Raw genomic sequence first — 21,801 nt, forward strand, 5'->3', positions numbered from 1 at the left:
TGTTTAAAATACTTATTTATTTTTAATACCAACATAAATATTTTCAGTCAAAAATAACTTAAGCTCCAATTAATCATTGACTGCTTTTAATTTTAATAAACAAAGATTAAATCTTTTTCTGTCTAATTTTTAACCAAATATCAAAATTTAAAATCTAAATTCAATAAAATTACAATATACATGTTTTGGACCCCTCCCGAAAAAAATTTCTAGATACGGCCTAACATTGAATATAATTTAACAATAACAATAAATAAGTACGTGTAGACCATGAAATGATTTAAATTCTAAAAATAAAAGCTTCGTTAATAATATAAAATAATTGGTAAAAAATACATCTAGGTAATTATTATTTCAGACTTATTCTGAACACTTGCAGTATTACTTAAAATAACTAAAATTTAATTAATGTGTATGCATATTGTTATTATTTAATTTTTTTATTCACATTAGGGTGTGTCAAGACACACTCCGTAGATCCGCCTATGGTTACTCGTCAAAGTACACGCGCACGAAAGTAAGAAGAAAACAATCGCAATAATCATGCGCGCGCACAACGTTCTTCATTTGTGCGGTAATTGCATTCGAATAGCGTAAGCTGTGTAATTATAACGAGTCTACAATAAAGTGAACACTACAATATTGATCTAAAAAGTTGTCAAATATTTTGAAGAAAGACCCATAGGCTATAAATAATTATTTTCATTTAGTCTGTGGAATAACTATGACTGCGATTACATTATTTCTTTGGTACTTATACACATATTAAAATAAGACACTGGATGTCAGTGACAAATTTAATTCATACGTTGTCAAGCAAGAATTTTTCATCGTCAAATAGATCATGAAAAAATGTAAGTAACTACTTAACTTCCTACTGGTAAAAAAAAGTTTATTGATCTGAAGAATATTTTATAACATTTTAGACGTAATATGTTCTAAAATAAACATGCGTTTTAATAAAAATGATAATATATACACTATTTCAGAAGCTTTAGAACAAAACTTTTAGATGATAAAATAATTTGACATTAGGTATGCTGAAACATTTCCAACTTATTGATCTAATGCATTTATTACCAAATTAATATTTCAATGTCATTTAAGTAAAACCTTATTTTCTTTTGGATCTGTTCTTTTTGAATTATACCAAGAAGTAAAAAAATTTAAAATTGAATTTGAAGAATAAAAAAAAATAATTGAATATGTTTTGGTAGTCCCAGTATTCAGATTTTATATTATAAGTTTTTAAAGAAACATTTTTATTTTATCATTAAATTACATTTTAATCAACATTATTTTGTTGAATTCAAAGTATTCAATACATAAATAATGTGATATTCTGTTTATTTTTATTTAATACCTAACAATATGTTACTCATAACATAAAATATATTCATTGGTATTTGGTAACCTTTTTCATAAGAATATTGGGCCTACCCAGAAAAAAATGTGTAGCTAAGCCACTGGCAGGACTGATTATTGGACCAATTTAAATAAAAAAAAACTAAAATAATCCAATTATTATTAAAGATAGTTTCCTTCTATATATATATATGTTATATTAATCTATGTTTATTAAATTGTCGCGTTACAGATAATGCTTTGGAAAACTAATTTAAAATTCTAGGGAGGGTGTAATTGCCCCGTCTTACCCTCCCACCCCCCTGAGGATGCCCATGGTCATGTTAATATGTTAAGTATAACCATGATGACAGTTGTGGCAGATTGTTTTATTATACTTTTATTAAATCAGTAGATAAAAAATTGTGGCTCTTGAATGACAGTTATTGTAAAACATTGATATGTTTATTCCATTAAAAACTATAGAATCTGTTGTCACAATTTCATTAGAAACAGTTGAATTCAAAACAAGGAGTTAATAAACTATATTTTTAAAGTCTTGAAGAAGACATACGACTATAAATGTAGTCCAAAATGTTTATTTTACAAGAGAATAAAATGTATATTTAATTTCTCATAAATGTAATCAATAATATCAGTTCACTTATGCTAAAAACTACAATAGCCTAATACATTTATTATTGTAGAGAGTATTATTTTTAAGTATAAAATAATTGTAAATAAATATTGATTGAATCATTATTGTTGTACATTGTATATTTCAAATGAAAAGTCTTCAGTAATACATAAATATTATTCAATATCATATAATCGGTAAAATCAATGATTTTAATAGTATGCAGTTCATAAATGTAAATTAAAGTACTTTTGTTTCAAAATATCAACAGTGTATTAATATTTTGTGTACTAGGTACAAAAGTACATATTATATTTATTTTTTTTATATTACAAAAAATAAAAATAAATGTTAAACACTCATTATATTAAAATTATTATATATTTATATTATTAATAATAATAAAATTTTATATATACTTTAAATATGAATATAACATAAACAGTTGTGATGGCATAATATGTTCATATTGTTATACTAATAATTGTGAATTAAGATGAAATGAATCTCAATATCTATTTCTAATACTCAGTTGAATCACATTGCATTAGTATGCATAGAACAATAATATTTATACCTTAAAGTATTTTGAATAGGATTTTTATATAAGTCAATCTTAACTTTAGATATTAATACATAATATAATAATTAAATATGAATAGTAAACATATTTTTAATAATATTAATTTGTTTTTAAGACAACTAGAAACATACAATATTACAGTCTATAAGTGATTTTTATAAAATAAAAACAAAATAATAGTAATATGTTAAAACGACTAGAATTATGAAATCATACTGTCACACAGTGATCACAGAAGATTATTTTATGGAAGTATAAGATTAAGTCTTTCTATGAAAGAATGATACGGCATGAGTTAATTTAAATTATATTAAAAAAAAAAAAAAATCATAAAAAAACTTTATCATAACTGAAAAAACAAAAATAATTAAGGACAAGATGTGCATATATTTAGTCATAGTTGATCATCTTTTAAGCTTAAATACTGCAAATTTATGTTAAAAATAGAGTAACAAAAACAAGAAACAAAAATTTAGGTTCAAAAATATTGCACTGCGATTGGTATTAGACTAGAAAATTGCACAATTGTTACAGGCTATATGGCATTTCAGAATATCGGTTATACACGAGTTTAAAGCAATGAAATAAAACCAAAAAGAATATTATACGTATACATTAATGTTAGATTATGGTAATTCAAGGTAATTCTTCATCAGAGCTCAGCAGCATTGCCTTTTCATTATACACTGGAGTTGATTTTTTTGCTGTCTTTGATCTTCCATTGTTGTCATTAACTCCACTGCTTTTGGATCCATAATTTTTTTGGCCACCTGTAATAATTGAAACAGTGATGAGGAATTTTTGTTTTAAAAGTAAAAAGTAAATCTAAATTTATATCAACAAACCTGATTGTGTCTACCTAACATATCATAATGAATTTAGACATTTAGTCGTCAGTCTACACACTATATACAAACCAGGATTTTTTTTTAGGATGGAGCAAACTGACAAAAAACAAAATGGGCAGAACTTATCAAAAAACTTATTAATACATTTTTAACATAGAGTATTTAATCGAACTTCTTTTGCATACTGTAAGGTGAAGTATAAAATGTAATTAGAAATTCCAGTGTTTAATCAAATTTTACATTTAATAAAAAATAAAATACAAATTGCGAGGATCGTTCCCCAAACACTTATTATTATATGTAATAAAAAAGTGCTCAACTTAAAATAAAACTTATCATATTATAAACAACTTAAGTCACATAAAACTAATTTAATATAAATAAATACCTATTGATTACATTAGTATATTATAAAAAAAAAAAAAAAAACTGATAAGTAAATACTTTAAATAGGTATAATATTATTATAGTTTAAGAATTAACTACTAGTTTTTTTTTAAATACAGATCACAGGCTTATATATTAATGCCTTATAAATAATTTATGCATATAAAATTATTTGTTAACAAGTTTTTGTTAGTATATTACAAAACAAGACAATGTACTTACTATTTTGAATAAAATGTTGACTAGTAAGAACAAGGGGAAAATTACCTACTTATTTATTGAAAATATATATTGATGATATAATTAACAATATAGTAAGTAGAAAAAAATGACACAAACAAGGAAAATATTCAAATTAGAGTAATTACTTAATAACAAAAAAAATAAAATAAAAATATTTGAACATAGTATGTTTAACAAAATAATATTGCAACAACCCAATTATGAAAAATTAAGTGATTTTATAGTTTTGTATTACAAAAAAGTAATATTTAATATATATATATATATATTTTTTTTTAATAAATAATAAGTAATATATTATACCAATATATATATATATATACCTATATATATAAAAACATTTAAACATGATAATGAAAAATATCTAAAAATAAAAATAAAAAAATTAAATAATGATAGCTAAAAAATAAAAATGGTTACTAATGGTTAAAAATAAAATAAAGAGAGCAGAATACAACTAAAACAACTGTCCATGCTTATAACTTTTCATAAGGCCGAGAGGAACCAACGTCTGTAAATAAAAATAAAACTAACTTTGTAAGTTATGTACATTTTAAATTCATAACATCTACCCCAATAAATACTATTAAAAACAATAGTTAATGCACTCACTATAAAACAGAATATGATTATTTTCTCTTAAGTTAATGTATGTATAATATGTTGTTTATATTATTATATGGCTGATTAAAATTTTGTATTATTTTAGAAGTTATAAATATATTAAAAATTATAGTAATATTCTAAATGTGTATGTTATAATACATAACATGGATATTTAATTTAGTATTTCCAAAATGAAATAAAATCTGAAATATTATAAAAATATACTTTTGCACGGTTTAAACAGCTGTTTAAAACCTTAGACCTCTAACCCTCCTCCACTCACTCTAAATTAAAATGTTCCATTATGTATATGTGAAATTAAAAATTTAATAACTATAAACAAAAACTAAAATACCCTATACGAAAACTTTTGTAGACATACCCACTTGGCTAAAAGCTTTTGGCATTATAAAATATTCAAATGTGCTAGAAAATAGGTACTTTTCAATATAAATATAAGAATATTTTTATTTATAAAGCGTACAACAATTTTAACAAAAAACATGCTGACAAGCAGAATCAAAACAGAAATTAACTAATTTTAAAATAATAATTATTAGTAAGAGATATGTAATAAATAAAATTAAATACATACATATGCAATGTAATGATTAAATTTCTTACCTGAACTATATTGTGTATATTGTTGATATTGTGGATGAAAATTATGTATGGCATCTGTCATTATATCTTTGGGATTCATTGTTTCCTAAAACATAGAAACCAATATAATAAGAGTCACATACAATTATTGAGTCTTACATATACACACATCAGTATAGTTCATGAGTATAATTTAATTTTTAAATATACCTTTAAACTACTGGAAATACTTTGCATGGTAACAGTACGCGAACTAGTGGGATGTCCTGTTCCTGTTTGTGCGTTATTAGCATAAATCTCATACGGAAAGGCAGCTCTAAGTGCCAATGAAGCAAATAACATTTCAATACAGATTAAAAAGTTTTGGTATCCAGCAGACACTGTACCAGCACTTGTGGGTTGACCACTAGCATCGATGACAGGATCAATGAATTTTGCTTTTTCTAAAACTGCCAGTAATACACCTTCAAAAATTCCACCAGTTAAAAATTAAATACTTAATACTCAGGAGAATTTTATTTTACCTTGCCAGAATGATAGGAAAATTACACTTTTTATGGTGCAAAATTTTAGAACAGGCTCATAAGGTATAAGGAGATCTCTAGTAGCGAAATAGAATAAAAACAGTCCATAAAGGGCTAAGCTGACTGATAAATTGTAGATGGCTGTTACATATAAATACCCTCCATTCATGCTGTAAAAATAGTTTTAAGTTAAACAAATTCAGACACATATTAAGTATAATACATTGGATTAATCGCAATATTACCTCCAATCACCATCATGATAGTGTCCAAAATACTGTAGGAAAATAATAACAAAAGCCATTGACGGTTTTACCAAACAAAACTGCAAAGTTGCTTGCTTGCAAAAACGTAAGAATCCAATTGTGTAAGTACGTCCTGTTAAACAACAAGTTCCATATTGCCAGCTAGACCTAATAAAAACGACGAATACAATTGTAAAATATAAATTATGCAAATGATTGCTTAAATATAAGTATTGAAACTGTTGAAATCTACCCACAAATACTACGCTAGCATAACATGTACATTGTAGAATGTTTACAAAGTTATAAGACGTTATTTTGCATAAGTTTGCCACTTACTGAATGGGTTTCCCACGGATTTCACTCATTATATTACCTTCACCACCCAAATATTCGTAGCATAGACTCATGAAATTGTAAATCACAAAAGCTATTTGAAAAAATAAAAAATAAAATATAATTTGTGTTACTAACAGGTCGGTGTATGTTATTTTTTTTTGTTTGTTGAATAGTAGTTTATATACCTTCATAGCAATCTCTAATTGTAAAGAAATACACGTAGTAGTGTTCGTTGTTAAAGAACAACAAACTGACCCACGAATGAAGTGCGTAAATGGGTACAATAAACAATATTCGGATGATCCATCGTTGTTCGGCCGGATTCGTATTCCATTGGAGGTGATGATATATCTGTAAATTAAAAATAATGTTTAATTATGGACAATAGTTTGATACACAAGTAAATTTCAAATGTTACGATCCAATGATCACGATAACAAAGCGAATTTCAGTAAAAACAATCGTTAATAATCATATGCATCGCAAAAAATTCAAACTTTCTAAGTCATGATAATATTGCATCGTTTAGAATACGTCTTTATACAAGCATATGATTTATGTATAGTAAATACTAATGAAATCGTGTGAAACGAGAATGGTATCCACGTCTAATTACATGTATAACGCTAGAATGTAATCACCTCGGTTATCACTCTATGTATTGTATCTATATGAAAGTATTTAGAAATATATTTCCATAAAACATACTTCATAGTGCATTAGTATATAATTAAAAATACACGGTCAGTACGGGTACATCTAATTAAGTCTACGAAACATAATAAAAATAAATATTGATAGGTTCAATTACTGAGTATTTACGAATATACATCGTCTCGATTTGTGTATACGTACAAAGCAGTAATAATTCAAAATCTTCCCTTGCGGAACGCAGTTAATTACTTATTGACGTAATCAGAAAGTCGTAACTGTCGAGTGGGACTTTTCGAGTGGGACACTAAGCATAATAAACGAAATGTGATATAAAATTCTAACAAGTACCAGATCAGCTCTTCTATGTCGTCTTATAAATTCTGAAAAGGTTGATTTATTTATGGTTTCTTAAGAAATATGATACATACGTTTTAATAGTATTTTTAAGTTTTTATTAAGAGTTGTGCATATTAAAATTAAAAATGAGAACATACTTTTTAATTTTCAGAGAGAAACACATTTATAATTTTTATACAGGTATATTTAATTAAACTCGAACTCAATGCGAATTTTTTTTTTAGTGACCCCTATTCTCTGGTGTTAATTATTCTATTTATATATTTTTTTTAACATAGCGATATAATGTAGTGTATGTAGAATATAATTTGTAACATAAGGGTAATTTACAAGTTTAAGTTTTATAAATATTTATTATAATACAGACTATAGTACTTGATAATTGGAATTTTATTATGGTTAATCATGAAGTTCATTGGTCTCTTAGTGATCTATTATATTTTTATGTTTCGTTTAGCAAATTTTCAGTCACATAAATATTAATTAATTAAACTTTTTTTTATTGACATACATAAAATGAAATGTATTTATATATTTTATTTTATAAAAGTACTCAGGAGAACTAAATAAACTGTGTTAGAAATAATTAGATAATAAGTACATTTTAAAAACTTATTTTATTTTCTTATGAATAAAAACTGAAAAAAGAGATAAACATACAATTTTTGTATCATGAAAATACAGAAAAAACAAAACTTTAATTCAATAATAGTGCATAATTAGTCTAATAATAGAGTAGACAAATCTTTTGTTTTAAACTATTTTAAGTTTTTTTTTTCCATGAAGTTTAAAGTACTCAACATTTAATAACATATAATATTGTGTATCTAAATGATACTCACAATGCTAGGTAAAATATAATACTTTCTCCAGAAGATGAATAATGAAAAAAAAAATAATAAACACCTACTCGTAATTGAAAAAAAACAACTGTAAAAACATTATTATTTGTTTTAGTTGTAGAAATACTAAAAATAAAAATAAATTTAAATTGTATTAACACAATTATTTAACCTAGAATTTAATTTCGTACTTGCTTAAAGTAAAAACAATGAAAAAAGTAATTTTTAAATAAAGAACTTAAAAGTAAGATAACAGTCCTAATATAAAAATGCATAGCTTTTTTTAATGAAACTGATTAATTAATTTTATACAGCAACATCATTTTCTTTTCTATGAAATTGCAAAATTCACTTTTAGAGATTATAGTAAAAAGTCAAGAAATTCACAAAAACAAGCTCAAGATGAATTTTTAACACTCAATTTTTTAATTCAATATTCTTGAATTTGTTTTAAATGGAAATTAAAATAATAAATAATAAAATGTAATAAAGCCATTTATTATAAGTATATTTTTTTAATATGTTCAAACTATATTTATTATTCTTTAACGCTATATATTTGTAGTAAAAAGTAACTGTACTTTTCGTTTTATTTCCCAGAACTAATTCTAGAATGCAAGCAGTAGTAATGTCTAGTCTGTAGAGTAGGTAACTGTACTAGGTTGAATACAATTTGTTTTTTTCAATTTTTTTTTAACTCAATTGATATTTATCTACAGTAAATGACATTACTTAAGGTAAGTATAGCTACAAAAGCAAAAAATAAATAAATACTATTCAGACAAAAATATTATACTATGTGGTTTTATATTAATAAAAACATAATAGTATTTTGCTTAGAATATCATGAAGAAAAAGGATCCTGAGCCACAGTTCACCTTGGCAGTTATTACTCAAAACCTTGAATCATTACTATGATTAGATACACTATCATTATGATTACTTATTACCTACAGGTTATTATATACTTTTAAATACTGTTAAGGTGTTGATTATAATAACTTAATTTAATGTTGGACATGTTAATAAAAAAAAAATGTATTTATGAAATTTAATGTTTCTTTTATAATATTTTTGAAAACATCAATCACTATAATATAATTGTGGAAAATAAAAATGTATTAATTTATTTTTGTAGGATAAAATATTATGTAAGAATGATTAGAAAATTTAATTTAATTATAAATATTACAAAATATGATTGTGAAAACTTGGTTAAGTATAAATTGTCAACAACAAATTTTTTTCCTCTATTGTGATATGTACTTTGATTTCTTCAAAACTATTTTCCTATAAAATAAAAAAAATAAGAATTTCTAATCCTCTTATTTTATAAACAGGAAACAATAATGCTTAAAAGGTATGTTTTGAAATTTATAAATATCAATTAAATTTTATAATATTGAACTAATGGAACTCTAAGAAATAATGTTATAATAATTTTAAATGATGGCACAATACAGTTTAGTAAATAAGTTAAATGTTTAAAAATATTGTTATACTTAACTGATTAGTGTTTTCATAAGGGTAGGATATTATTATATTGAAACTAGAAAAATATTATTATTCAAATAAATAACTATATAGAAGTTAAGAAAAAATTAATTTAGTAATGAAATAATTGCTTTAAATATGTAGTAACCCAACAATGTAATAACTAATAGCTTGTTATTAATCAATAATATTTGTTGTATACATAATTATATTATCATAACTATGATAGTAAATTAAATAAGTACATAACTTCATTTTTCTCTTTCTTGAAATATTTTTATAATATATTAAAATTTAAGAAAAATGTATTTATTAAAATAAAAATTATGAATTTGTTTATGAAGAGGTTTAAAGAAAAGTATAATTTACATAAAGAGAAATTTATATAATATGTCTGTTAAACTGCTTATTTTGGATCAATGGTTATTTTACTGGATCGTATACAAAAATAGGCCATTCATAATTTTGAGAACTCGTAGAAGGTGTATTTGATTTATAATAAAATATTAAAGACTAAATTAATTGAGAATTTCTGGTTGAAACATTATTTTTTAGAATATTCTATTGATTTTGTTTTAATAACAATTTAAATTTTTTTATACCTTGATTTAATTATAGTTAAATAACTCAAATCAGTATAAAATAATTGATTTTCTTAGGTTATATTTAGTTTAGTAATTAAGTTTTTCATAAATTACTTGTATATTTTATTTGTATAATATTAAACGATTATAAACAGAAACAATGCATATTTTATAATGATTGACTTTTATCAATAAAATTAAAATAAATATATTTTACCTGTTGACATGTAACAAACACGGCTGTCCAAACAAATAATCCAGCAATTACTTGGGCAGCAGTTGTTTGTAAAAATATTGGATTTGATTGGGCTTGAGCAACCCACTGAGTGATAATTTCTACAGTATCAGTTGTTGTCTCTGTGTTATTACTGGATGCCATTTTTAACTAAAATAAATATGATTTAGAATAATATATATAAAATTGATTAAGACAAATAGGTACTTATGTCTATAAGTAATTATAATATTTACATAAATCTAAGCATAAATCACATAACATCATTTTTTGAAAATAATTATTATATCCTAAAAACTTTTCCCTTGTTCCTAAAATTGTTAACAAGTTACTAAAAATGATCTCACAATAGTTTTAACCTAAAATATATTTGAAAAAACAACTGATAGAATTTGATACATTTATAAAATCATTAATGCGATAAAAAAGAATATTTATAACATTACAAGATATTTATATTACTTCACTTTTTAAGCAGGGCATTATTTTAACTCTCAGGTTTACAAGATTAATAAATTTAATAAAACAATCCTTGAAAATATATTCTTATGATGCAATGTTTCAAAAGAATAGGGAAAAATAATTAAATCAAGTTTTAGTTTTCCATTAACTATATAGAAAAAGCTGACACTGATAATATTTTTAATTATTTTTATGTTGGCAATATAACAATAATTTTGAACTACTTTGCTCTTATGATTTGAGAGTTCAGATAACATATAAATAATCAATACATTATGAAAACCATGGTTAAAATGAAAGTCTGAAGCATGAAGTCAAATCCTGGTACAATAAAATTTGACAGGGTAGTTCCATATTATTAAACTGTTTTTGGAAAAAATAAGATATGAAAATTGATCTTCATGAAGGAATAAAACACCAGAACTCAGCTATTTCTCTATTGTCATAAGAAGATGATGTAATATTGATGGATAAATCTCAAGGGGTAAAACGGCTCTTAAAAATATATTATTATAGGAAGACAAGATTGGGTGGATTGCACAATAGAAGTGGATCATTTTAGTTTTAAGAAAGATAATCTATTCTATCTTGGCACAACTGTAAGTGAAAAAAATCATATAACTAAAGAAGTAGTCATGAGAATCCAAGTAAGAAAAAAGGTGTATTATGAACTTGTGAAACTATGAAGTACAAGGTCACTAACAAGAGAAATTGACGATTGTATACCATCCTAATATTAATAGTGGTATTGTATGGGTCAGAAACCTGGACACTAAAGAAACCAGATGAAAATTAATTCCTGATACTAGAAAGAAAAATATTGGGGAAAATGTTTGAACCAATAAAAGATAATAATATAGGTGAGTAGAGGAGAAGAAAAAACAGAATCACAAAATATGTATAACGAAAACAATATCAAGAATGGAAGACTGTGCTGAGCAGAGTATGCAATGAAGAGTAAGAATTTTGTATTAAGAGCAGTATTGGAACAGAATCCAGTAAGAAAAATACTCTTGGGAAGACCAAAATTAAGATGGGAGGGTATAGTTAAGAGGAATGTAGAAGAATTAGGAGTAAACTTTAAGGATTTGGCAATTAATAGAAATGGTAGGAAAATTAATTATGAGAAGATGGTTTGGTCCATTATTTTGTTTAAAAAAAAACCTTGAAAAAACTGTTTATATATTAAGCCTTTAATATTTATAATTGTACAATGTATTTTTTTTAGACTCATTAGGCATAAAATTAAAATAATTTATTATAAAATTATAACTAAGGAAATTAAGTTCAGATATTTTTAAAAAGAAATCATATCTTAAAATTACTATTTGATCAATAAAAAGGAAAGTCTCAAAATTAGAGTAAAAACTTTAATAGATAAATATTTAAAAATTATAAAAATTGAATCAATGACTTGTATCAAAAAAAGATATAATAATAGTGAAGTACCTACATTAGTAACAAAGGAAGTGTCCTTTTTAATTGTATAAATAAATAAATAAAAAAATTCAACATAAATCTAAGTTTGGTGAAATTGTATGTTATACCTATAAGAATATAGTTTTAATACTTTTTAATCAAATATTTTTAAGATTTTACTACATTATTCCAAAATATAGTTTTTTTTTTTTTTTGAGTATTTAAATAATGCAATTATTTATATTATATATAATTTTTAAATTCATTTTCAGTAATCATCTTGGTAATCAAGCTCATCTATAAGAAGATATACTACTCAAAATATACTAATACTGTCCTATAACTTTAGTTATACCAAATATACAACTACTACTAAAGAACACTGAAATTGTATACTTAATAAAAACCAGATAAACAAATGCACTATAAACTATAAACAACCATTATGTTTCTCTCAGCATTAATATTAAATATCTAGGCCTCATTAGGAATAGACTAACTCAAAATAAATACATATAAAAATATTACCTGAACTCTTACTAACAAAAAGTAATTTAGACATTTTTTACGTATAAAAATTATTAACGCATCAATAAAAGGTATTTTAATTCATTTATTTATTTTCAATGTATTTTTTAAATAGGTACTATTATTAAATCATAGTGAAGAAATTAATTTAGACCAAGATTTCAATAAATTTACTCATATACTTTCAAACTTATAATATACAGATTTAACCACCTAAAAATAGGTCATAAAAGTATTGTGACTTTAGTGATAAGCAAATAATATCAATTTAAAAAAAATTGATAATAACACAAACATATTTTATTCAATTAACTTATTAATTATTTATCATTAAGGACAAAATTATTAAAAAATTATTTAATCAATTTAAATTGTTTTGATATCCTCATATTGTTTAAAATGAAGTACATATTTATAACACTATAACTAACACCATATGTGTAAATTAAAAGACAAACTTATATTTTCAAATTTTTTAAATGATTCGTAAAAAAATGTTAGAAGGTAAATTCAAAAATTGGTTTCTATTTTCATTATCAGGTTGCATTTATTTCTGAACATACAATTAATTTAAATACTTTATGTAACTGCAAAATTATCAACAGATCAATAGTATATTACATAACATAATTTCTAGCATAATTTGCAGAATTAGTTAAATTCACTTATGGGAATGATGAATAGTTTTGTAATTAGTAGTAAAGACAACTTGAAATTAATTTTTATTTTACATGATTTAAGATTTAATTACCTTTATTATTTTATACAATTTGAAAATAGTACTTAACATAAGAATATAATTACATATAAAATTAAGTAAAGTTGTAAAAGCCCGAGTAAGTGTTATATGCAATTAGTTTATGAAATTCAAATAGAAAATATCTATATTATAGGAAAATATTATAAATTACAGATGATTATGTTCTTTTAAGTAAATATCAACTTGCTTAAAAATATAATAAATTAAAAATTATTAAAATGTTAAGGAAAAAGAGGCAAATGGGACATTTTAATGGTTAAAGTTACACTAATTAAAATCTTATATTTATTAACAAGTGTAGGTGTATGGAACACTTTGTTTTGATTGAAAACAGAAGATATTTTATTTTAAACACCAATAGTACACGTTGCTTCAAGAGATTGATTATTTAAAAACCTACTTGCATAATAAATAGACAAGACCATAATTAAATCATTGATAAACAACTTGATACACATATGAGTTTTAAATAGTGTTATAGTTAATAAGCAGACGATTAAGGAGATATCGCTATGATGATAGTTAGTAACAGATAAGGCGGGTGGAACATATCAAAAGTGTAGGTTGATAAATCATGGGGTCAGATGGACAAAGACACAGCAGTCGGTTAAATGAGTGGTCCATCGGGGACCTGCTGTGGCCGATTAAGTTTTGAGTCGATAGTGACAGTGGACTTGAATATCTCACCTATTCGGCTAGTGACAGCGCAAAGGTGATGGCGAGATGAAGTCGACAGGCAGAGCAGAGGTAATCGTTGTTATTACTCCGTTTAGCGTCCGTCGGGACGAAGAGCGGCCAAGGCGTTATTAGTGGTTGTTGCGGCGAGTGCACGCGGCAAAACTGACATATTGTTCGGCGATGTTCGCTTGGTCGATTTCCTGTCGGATGTCCGGCATTCACATGACCCGCGAAAACGTGGCTTGGACGCGAGGCGACACGTCCGTTAACTCTAACTCGGTGAGTGGCACGTCACGGACGACGCAAAAAGTGAATGTACGCCAAAACGGAGCACGGATACGGTACAATGCGCGGCGCCGTCAGAGTGTCACACGTACGCAGAACGATCGGAACGATCGGTCTGAGCAGAACTGACGAGGGCGACGGGTGAAGACGACGACGAACGTGGCGGAAGGAGAGGAGAAAAAATATATAAAAAAAACCAAAAACACGATCGCACCACACGCGCGCACGCACACAATTGATCGAAGGCCCGCGGTGGGTGATAGCGAGGAGGTGCGACAGGGGTACCGGCAGAGCGGGAGGCAACAGATGACGACCATGGAACATAACAGTCGCTTCTTATCAACGGTGATAACGCATCTTATCTATGATTCGCTCATCCAGTCGTTATCATACCCCATGACCGTGTCGTTTCAAGATTATGCAATGAAATCGTAACAACGTTGTTATTGTTTTTACCGTTGCGGCGTGTACGTTCGACGGCCAGATTATTATTGTCCGTCGTTCCGTGAACTATCCAACGTATCGTCGGTGGGAACATAATGATTATTGCCTAAGACTATACGATCGAGCTACACGACATCATGGCGCTCATAAACATCGCTAACGGTGATAATGATCCTTGGTAAGATGATCATTTTTATCCAACGTTAAAAATCGATTGATTTAGTTCTCAGTCATCATGGCACTATGGCCTAATTAAATACGCAGTGGTCTAAGATCTACAGCGGAATTAATTTGCATATGGTCGTCCAAATTTGTATGTCCATATTGATATTTCATGATTATATTTTCGTACTCACCTTAGAGCAGTGCTCGAAGTGGGGGGGGGGGTGGTGCGCAAGGTGACGGAGCTCTACTATTTTTTTTTTTTTTTGTGTACCCCAACTATATTTTTTCACCGGAACGGGGTGACGCCACGTTCATCCTAATTGATGTCCAAAATAATTTTTATGTCAATTTCAATTTACGTCAATTTGAAAACGAATTTTACGATTTATATTATCAAAATTATTTTCATAATTAAAGATTATATGGTGGTAATGATAAGGGACAACGTTATTTCTAGAAAAATATAAATAGCAATGTCTGTGAATTTGGTGTATTATACTTTATTCATTGCGCAGTTATTGATATTGGCGATCGATGATATCGGCATTTCGGAAAAAAATGAATGCCCGCACCACGATTAATCTTCGGCTGTGGCCCGCATTAAAGAGTAAAAATAGATAAAAACAAAAACCAAATATATGATTATATCATCCGATTCATGAAACTGCCTAATCGCCTAAAATTATGTTAATTATTATTTTATTTTTATTTTCTATTGTAACTTGTAGGATGTTGGTATTGCTATCAAAATATATTATATTTGGAATTAAAATATTTATTTAGCTGAAAAGTGGTATTCAAAATATATGTAAGGTTGGTGGAGGGGGAGCGAAGCCCCCACGGATATGTGTTAAATAATTGCGCACGTAGAACGCAGTTTTCAAATCGTTGAACTGAGCTCCTCTACTTAATTTTTCCCAATTCGAGCACTGCCTTAGAGGCTGAACAATTGTTATTCTGTAATAAAGAATATATGGAAAAATGAAATGTTAGCATTCCTTGTAATGAAAACTAAATCGTGAAAATAAATGATTTTGTTAGATGAAAATTTACATATAATATTAATGAGCACAATTATATTTAGAAAACCCTATTTCTTTATAAATCACATTGAAGCTTAATTTGTACTATACTTATCTTCTATTATTAATAGTTTGCACGTATGAACTGTCGTTTTGAAATGTTCTTGTTTCTGGTATAACTTCAACTATTCATATATAGGTTATTAATATTAATTTTTTCGACAATTATAAATAAAATTATTCTTTTATTATGTTGTCTTATATAGTTTTCGGAATAACTATTAATTGTCAAGTTTTTATGTTTATTTAAGTGAAAAATAGAGAAATTTATATTAGTCATTTTCTTTTACCCTTATCTTATTCTATTTCCCTCGTGATAATCATGGACAGTTGATTATGTTTATGAAGATATATCTATCTATGTGTAATAATAAAAATATAAAGCCTTTTATACATGTATATGAATCGTTTAATATAACCTTATTATTTATCTAGTTAGTATTTGTATCAATAGAACTTAAATTAATTCTGGAAATTTAATTAATTTGGTTTTTTTTTAGGATGATCGAACATGAATCATGTGAAAAATTATACAGAGAAATTGAAGGATTGTTAAATGTAAGAGATTTGGAACATAAGTCTTCTGAAAAATATATTTTATACTCATCCCAAATTCGGCTTAGACTTAAACAGTATGCTGATGAAGTTCAACAGTTGTTACATAAACTAAGAGGACTTTCTACATCTATGGCCATGTATCCTTTATTATATAAAATTTGTTGCGTGCCAACCGATTGATCGTATTTCAATTATTCGCTTAGTCTGTTCAACGCTTGAATGTAGATGGATGTTGTAAAATAATTACTACTAGTTGTGGTTATATGATTTATTTAAACTGTGGTGAAATATTCTAAGTTCTAATAATTAAATAAACTGTTGAGATTCTAATCCAAATTATAACATACACTAGCATGAAGATGCTCAATGTCGCATATCAAAAACTCATCTGATTTGCCCTTTTTTCCAGGTCCCTTATATACCTGATGGACGCAAGTATGTGTGTATGTCAAAATTATAATTAAAAATGATAATCTTTATTGAATTTTGTGTGTGTGATGGCGTATGTGTTTAATGTGATAATCATTTCCTTATTTGAATGATGTTTGTGTAATAATGTGGACATGGTTATTTCACTAATCATTTATTTGTTTCCTTGTACGTATAGTGACTGTTCCAAACTATTATTAATTAATACGGAGGGTGTTTATAGATCTATTGTTATCAAAGTACGCTGTATACAATAAATTGTTCCAAGTAATTTAACAATATTTTATTACATTTTCCTGAGTTATATAACATAGTACAATGGATGAAGAAGAACGACGTGAACGTATGATTGAGCTGCTCCAAAGTAGAAATATTTTATTAAATCGACGTTTTCAGAATAGGTACTAATAAAATATATTGTCGGTGTTATTTTTGTAAAACAAAGTTCAAATAGTTCAGTGGTATGGTAACAAATGTATTTAGTAGGATTACTTTCTTTCTGTATTTACTCTTTGAAATTATTATCACCCATCTAACTTTACTACCTAGAAGCAATGGAATTTGTAACCAATACTGAATAAACAATAAGACTATCAAGGCCTATTTATTTTTTAGCCAATGAAGTCATATTGGTTGTTTAAATTATTTTATAGATAGTAATATTTGATATAAATAGAAATGATTAAAAAAATGTTATACATTTTTATACATGATTTTGTCCTGCTTAAATATCTCAAATTTATCAAGATCTATTAGATTTAGTTCCCCAGTATTTACCCATTACCCTGAATTATGCATCCATCATTCTAAAATATCTGAAATGGCTACCTCAAAATTATAACTGTAAATCATCAATGGTCAATTTTGTTGAAATACATTAATATATTTTCTAGAAATAATAGTAATATGCTAGAGCGTCAGGAATTAATGAGACCTAGTACCAGTAAGGTAGCAGCCAAAAAAGTTGAAACACCAATTACTGGTTGGTTGGATAGTGACGATGATGAAAAACCATTGCTTAATGAAAATGCACTTAAACAACAGCAACAATACTTGCTCAAAGGTTTGAGTTAAAAATATTGTAAGGTTTTTAAATTATACTTAATCTGTATCTTTATAGAGCAAGATGATGGGTTAGACGAATTAGCATCAATTGTATCTAGACAGAAAAATATAGCTATTACCATAAGCAGTGAAGTCGATATGCAAAACGGTTAGTAAAATAGTAACTTTATTTTATACTTTTGATTACTAAAATGTATATAATATATTGTAGAGATGGTTGATGATTTATTGGTAAAAATGGATAAAACAACAGCTGGAATTGAAAATGAGACTAAGAATGTTGGTCAAATATTGAAAAAAGATTCAACTCGGGGTATGTATATGTTAAATAATCAATGTTAAAAAATATTATTTTGTTTAAATTAATTTGCAGGACTTTGGGTGATAATCATTCTTCTATTAATTGCAAATATATTTGTTGCATTATCATGATATTCGACAAAACTATTCCAATTAATTATTAATCATAAATTTTATAAGTATAATTTATAATTAATTATTGATATCTGTTCAAATATTTATATCTATGTATTTCATAATTATTGTTAATAGTTGGTAATTTTGTAAAAAAAATCAATTAAACAAATGTTTTTACACTTAAAAAATATATTTTTTTATTATAGTAAATAGATTTCAAAAATATATTATTTTAAGAATTTATTAGTTTATCATTTTGAAGCTCAATTAAACAATTTACCTATAAATGATGATCCTTTGTAGCTGCTCCTATTTTTTTTAGTATGAAGCTACATAAAGGATTTTTTTATTTTTTTATTGATAATTTTTTTTTAATTACAGGTAAAGATTTTTATTATTATTTAATATTGTTTATGAATGAAATTGTGAGAGATAAATTATTAATAATATTATGATTTCGTATTAAAACTTTAGTATATTATAATATAAATGAATAAAATTATGTATGATTTTACTCAGTAAGATGTAATATGTTTCAGGTTAATGAGGCAGCTATGCTGTGTAAATATTTTGTAAAAATGTTATTAATGAAGAAAGAATAAAAATAAAAAAATATTTTAATATAAAACAGAAAAATATGTAAAAATTAAGATAGAATTTTACACAGTAAAAATACATATAAATCATTTGGAGAAAAAAAAAATCTTTCCTTTTTAATTGAAAAAAAGTGTTATAAGTAGGGAACGGATTTATATGTAAATACATATTTTTATTAAAACGAGATATTTAAAATTTGATAAGAAATGTTCATGATTTAAATCATTTCTATTAATATGATGCTACTTTTATTTTACATATTTTTACATATTTTGGTATAATTCCATATTTTTACATATATCACTAATTTGTAAATATTTTTAAACATATTTTGTTATTTCATCATTCATACGTCTTCTTCATACAAAAATACAAGAAATTATTTCAAATTTAGATCCAGAACTTATATCGCTATTAGAAAAGCTCAAAATATTATGCAAAATGAAACATTGAAAACTAATTTAATTTTCATCTCAGTGAATTTTAGTTTTATTGCACATACATTTACAAAATAAGAAACAAAAATATGTCCTTGAATGAAAGTATGCAAATTGTCGAATCAACGATTGCATAATGAAAACTCGTAAACGGACCAATAGGCGAAGTTGTAAAAAAGAAAATTCATGTTGTTACAGAGAAAAATTTCGGGCCATATTGATTATAAATCAATCAATGACATAGAGTGGCAGACGTCCTTCTAAAATTTTGGAATTATCGCCTTCTAATATTATGCCCTTCAAATATGCTTAAATCAACCAATGTAGGTTGATGTGGAATGATCATTTAGCAGTTTTAAAAATATTTTCAGATCTAATAGGCGATATTTAATATTTAATAATTTAAAATTGTAATAATTCAATGCAACAAATCATTTTGATAATTTAATAATTATAATTTTTTTTTTTTTTATTAAATTTTTTTCCTACATATTTGGATGGTTTTAGCACATATTTTATAAATTATACTTACATAAATATGTACATATTTATATATTTTTATTACATATAAATCCGTTCCCTAGTTATAAGTATTTCAATACATTTACTACTACAGTAAATACTACCAATATCAATTACAATAAATCAAAATTAAAAAATCTATGTGTATAATCACTTAATATTTATTTTAAATTAAGCAAATCAAAAAACTTATTGGTTTACAATTATATTTTTCTGTTAATGTGTGTTTAAAATTTTTATTTTTTTGTATGCTTATATTTGAAATATCATGAATATTTATGGGTGATTATAGTGTGACCAGAGCCGTGTCAAACATTTCAGCGCCTCGAGGCAAAATTTTTTCTACGGGGCCACTGGGCACAGATAGCATATTAAGTGCAGCTAAGGGCGCCCCCTTACTTTTAAAAAATTACAGTGCCAGGGGGCAATTGCCTCCTTTGACCTCCCCTTAACACGGTCCTAAGTGAGACAATTGATAAAATATTTTTATTGTGAATGAAATAGTTTAGTCATTATGTAACTATTAGTGCATTGATAATTTTTAATAAAGTTCCGACAGGTTCATATTTTGGAAATACTCAATCTTAATATTACTCAATGATTAATTTTATATTTTCACACATACATAATAATTCAAGTATAAACTGTATTATTTAATTATATATTTTTATACATGTTAATATGAATAAAATATCTTTGAAACATTACAGTATATTTCTTATTAAGGTATAATGGTAGCAAATAAATATACTATTTATTTTTACTTGGATAAAATACACAAAATGTAAATTACTCTAACCTTAACTCAAAATCTTTTTTTAAATATGATGAATAATCATTGTTTTTTAGATATATATGTACTAATACTCAACTATATTACTCTGCCGTAATAATATTTTAAATAAGTTTTTATGCGTGTTCCTGCCCTCTATGCATTCAATTATACTTTTATGGTATGTTGTTGAAGGAAAAACATTTAGTTTTTGTATACATTTCAATTTTTTTATATGCATGTATGTATTAATCCCATATATAAATTTGGTTGAGCTGATACAAACTGCCGTCTCCATAGTGTTTATGGCGAATTTTATTTTGGACCTTATTTTATATAAAAAAATTAATTTTGATTTAATTTAAATGTGTCCCCTTACTTTACTGTACCTTAACAAAACCGTCCATTGTACGCAATCACTTGGATACTCGAAACCGAAATGCGCTGGTTAGAGGTAATTTATGCCACTAATTACAGAAACGTTCCTGTTCTTAAACATTAAGTTCATGCTTTAGCTTTGGTTAACTTATATTTAGTTTCAAATTGAATAATGGCTGAAAGTGTTGTTCAAAATCAATCAATACGCTATATTGTTTATATGTATTTTAGTTAAAAGTTGGTCCTATTAATAACGAATAAAGACATCATAAAATAAA

The 21,801-nt window shown here is 25.6% G+C and overlaps 2 protein-coding genes across 3 annotated transcripts; one reads left to right on the top strand and one right to left on the bottom strand.

The window, feature by feature from the left end:
* Window positions 1-2,931: 2,931 nt before the first annotated feature.
* LOC112683068 (transmembrane protein 184B) lies at window positions 2,932-14,838 on the bottom strand. Of its 2 annotated transcripts, none has more exons than XM_025553927.1 (9): window positions 14,382-14,838; window positions 10,508-10,675; window positions 6,545-6,710; window positions 6,360-6,450; window positions 6,021-6,188; window positions 5,776-5,945; window positions 5,462-5,715; window positions 5,273-5,357; window positions 2,932-3,334 (listed from the first exon to the last, which is right to left on the bottom strand). In XM_025553927.1, exons 2-9 carry the CDS (start codon window positions 10,667-10,669, stop codon window positions 3,201-3,203), a joined length of 1,230 nt encoding a protein of 409 aa, XP_025409712.1. In that variant the 5' UTR covers window positions 10,670-10,675; window positions 14,382-14,838; the 3' UTR covers window positions 2,932-3,200. The 2 variants fall into 2 exon arrangements, with proteins under 2 accessions (XP_025409712.1, XP_025409713.1); XM_025553928.1 differs by lacking the exon at window positions 2,932-3,334 and adding an exon at window positions 4,415-4,553 and having other exon boundaries at window positions 14,382-14,834.
* Window positions 14,839-15,059: 221 nt separating this feature from the next.
* Window positions 15,060-18,923, top strand: LOC112683069 (syntaxin-8). The gene is made up of 7 exons (XM_025553930.1): window positions 15,060-15,279; window positions 16,849-17,043; window positions 17,650-17,736; window positions 18,229-18,398; window positions 18,456-18,548; window positions 18,612-18,713; window positions 18,774-18,923. The coding sequence occupies exons 1-7, from the start codon at window positions 15,239-15,241 to the stop codon at window positions 18,830-18,832; spliced, it is 747 nt and encodes a 248-aa protein (XP_025409715.1). The 5' UTR covers window positions 15,060-15,238; the 3' UTR covers window positions 18,833-18,923.
* The last annotated feature ends 2,878 nt before the right edge of the window (window positions 18,924-21,801 follow it).

The sequence above is a fragment of the Sipha flava genome, unplaced genomic scaffold (genome assembly GCF_003268045.1).
Source record: "Sipha flava isolate LNK unplaced genomic scaffold, YSA_version1 218_pilon_pilon, whole genome shotgun sequence".
In the NCBI taxonomy this organism is placed as follows: domain Eukaryota; kingdom Metazoa; phylum Arthropoda; class Insecta; order Hemiptera; family Aphididae; genus Sipha; species Sipha flava.

What these genes read in the sequence shown, in the direction of transcription:
- LOC112683068 (XM_025553927.1), bottom strand. Translation starts at nt 10,669, where the DNA reads ATGGCATCCAGTAATAACACAGAGACAACAACTGATACTGTAGAAATT. An exon ending in TGTTTGTTACATGTCAACAG is followed by an intron (nt 6,711 to 10,507) that starts GTAAAATATATT and finishes TTTAATTTACAG; the next exon opens with ATATATCATCACCTCCAATG. An exon ending in TTTCCTATCATTCTGGCAAG is followed by an intron (nt 5,716 to 5,775) that starts GTAAAATAAAAT and finishes GAATTTTTGAAG; the next exon opens with GTGTATTACTGGCAGTTTTA.
- LOC112683069 (XM_025553930.1), top strand. Translation starts at nt 15,239, where the DNA reads ATGGCGCTCATAAACATCGCTAACGGTGATAATGATCCTTG. An exon ending in TGAAGTCGATATGCAAAACG is followed by an intron (nt 18,549 to 18,611) that starts GTTAGTAAAATA and finishes AATATATTGTAG; the next exon opens with AGATGGTTGATGATTTATTG. An exon ending in GAAAAAAGATTCAACTCGGG is followed by an intron (nt 18,714 to 18,773) that starts GTATGTATATGT and finishes ATTAATTTGCAG; the next exon opens with GACTTTGGGTGATAATCATT.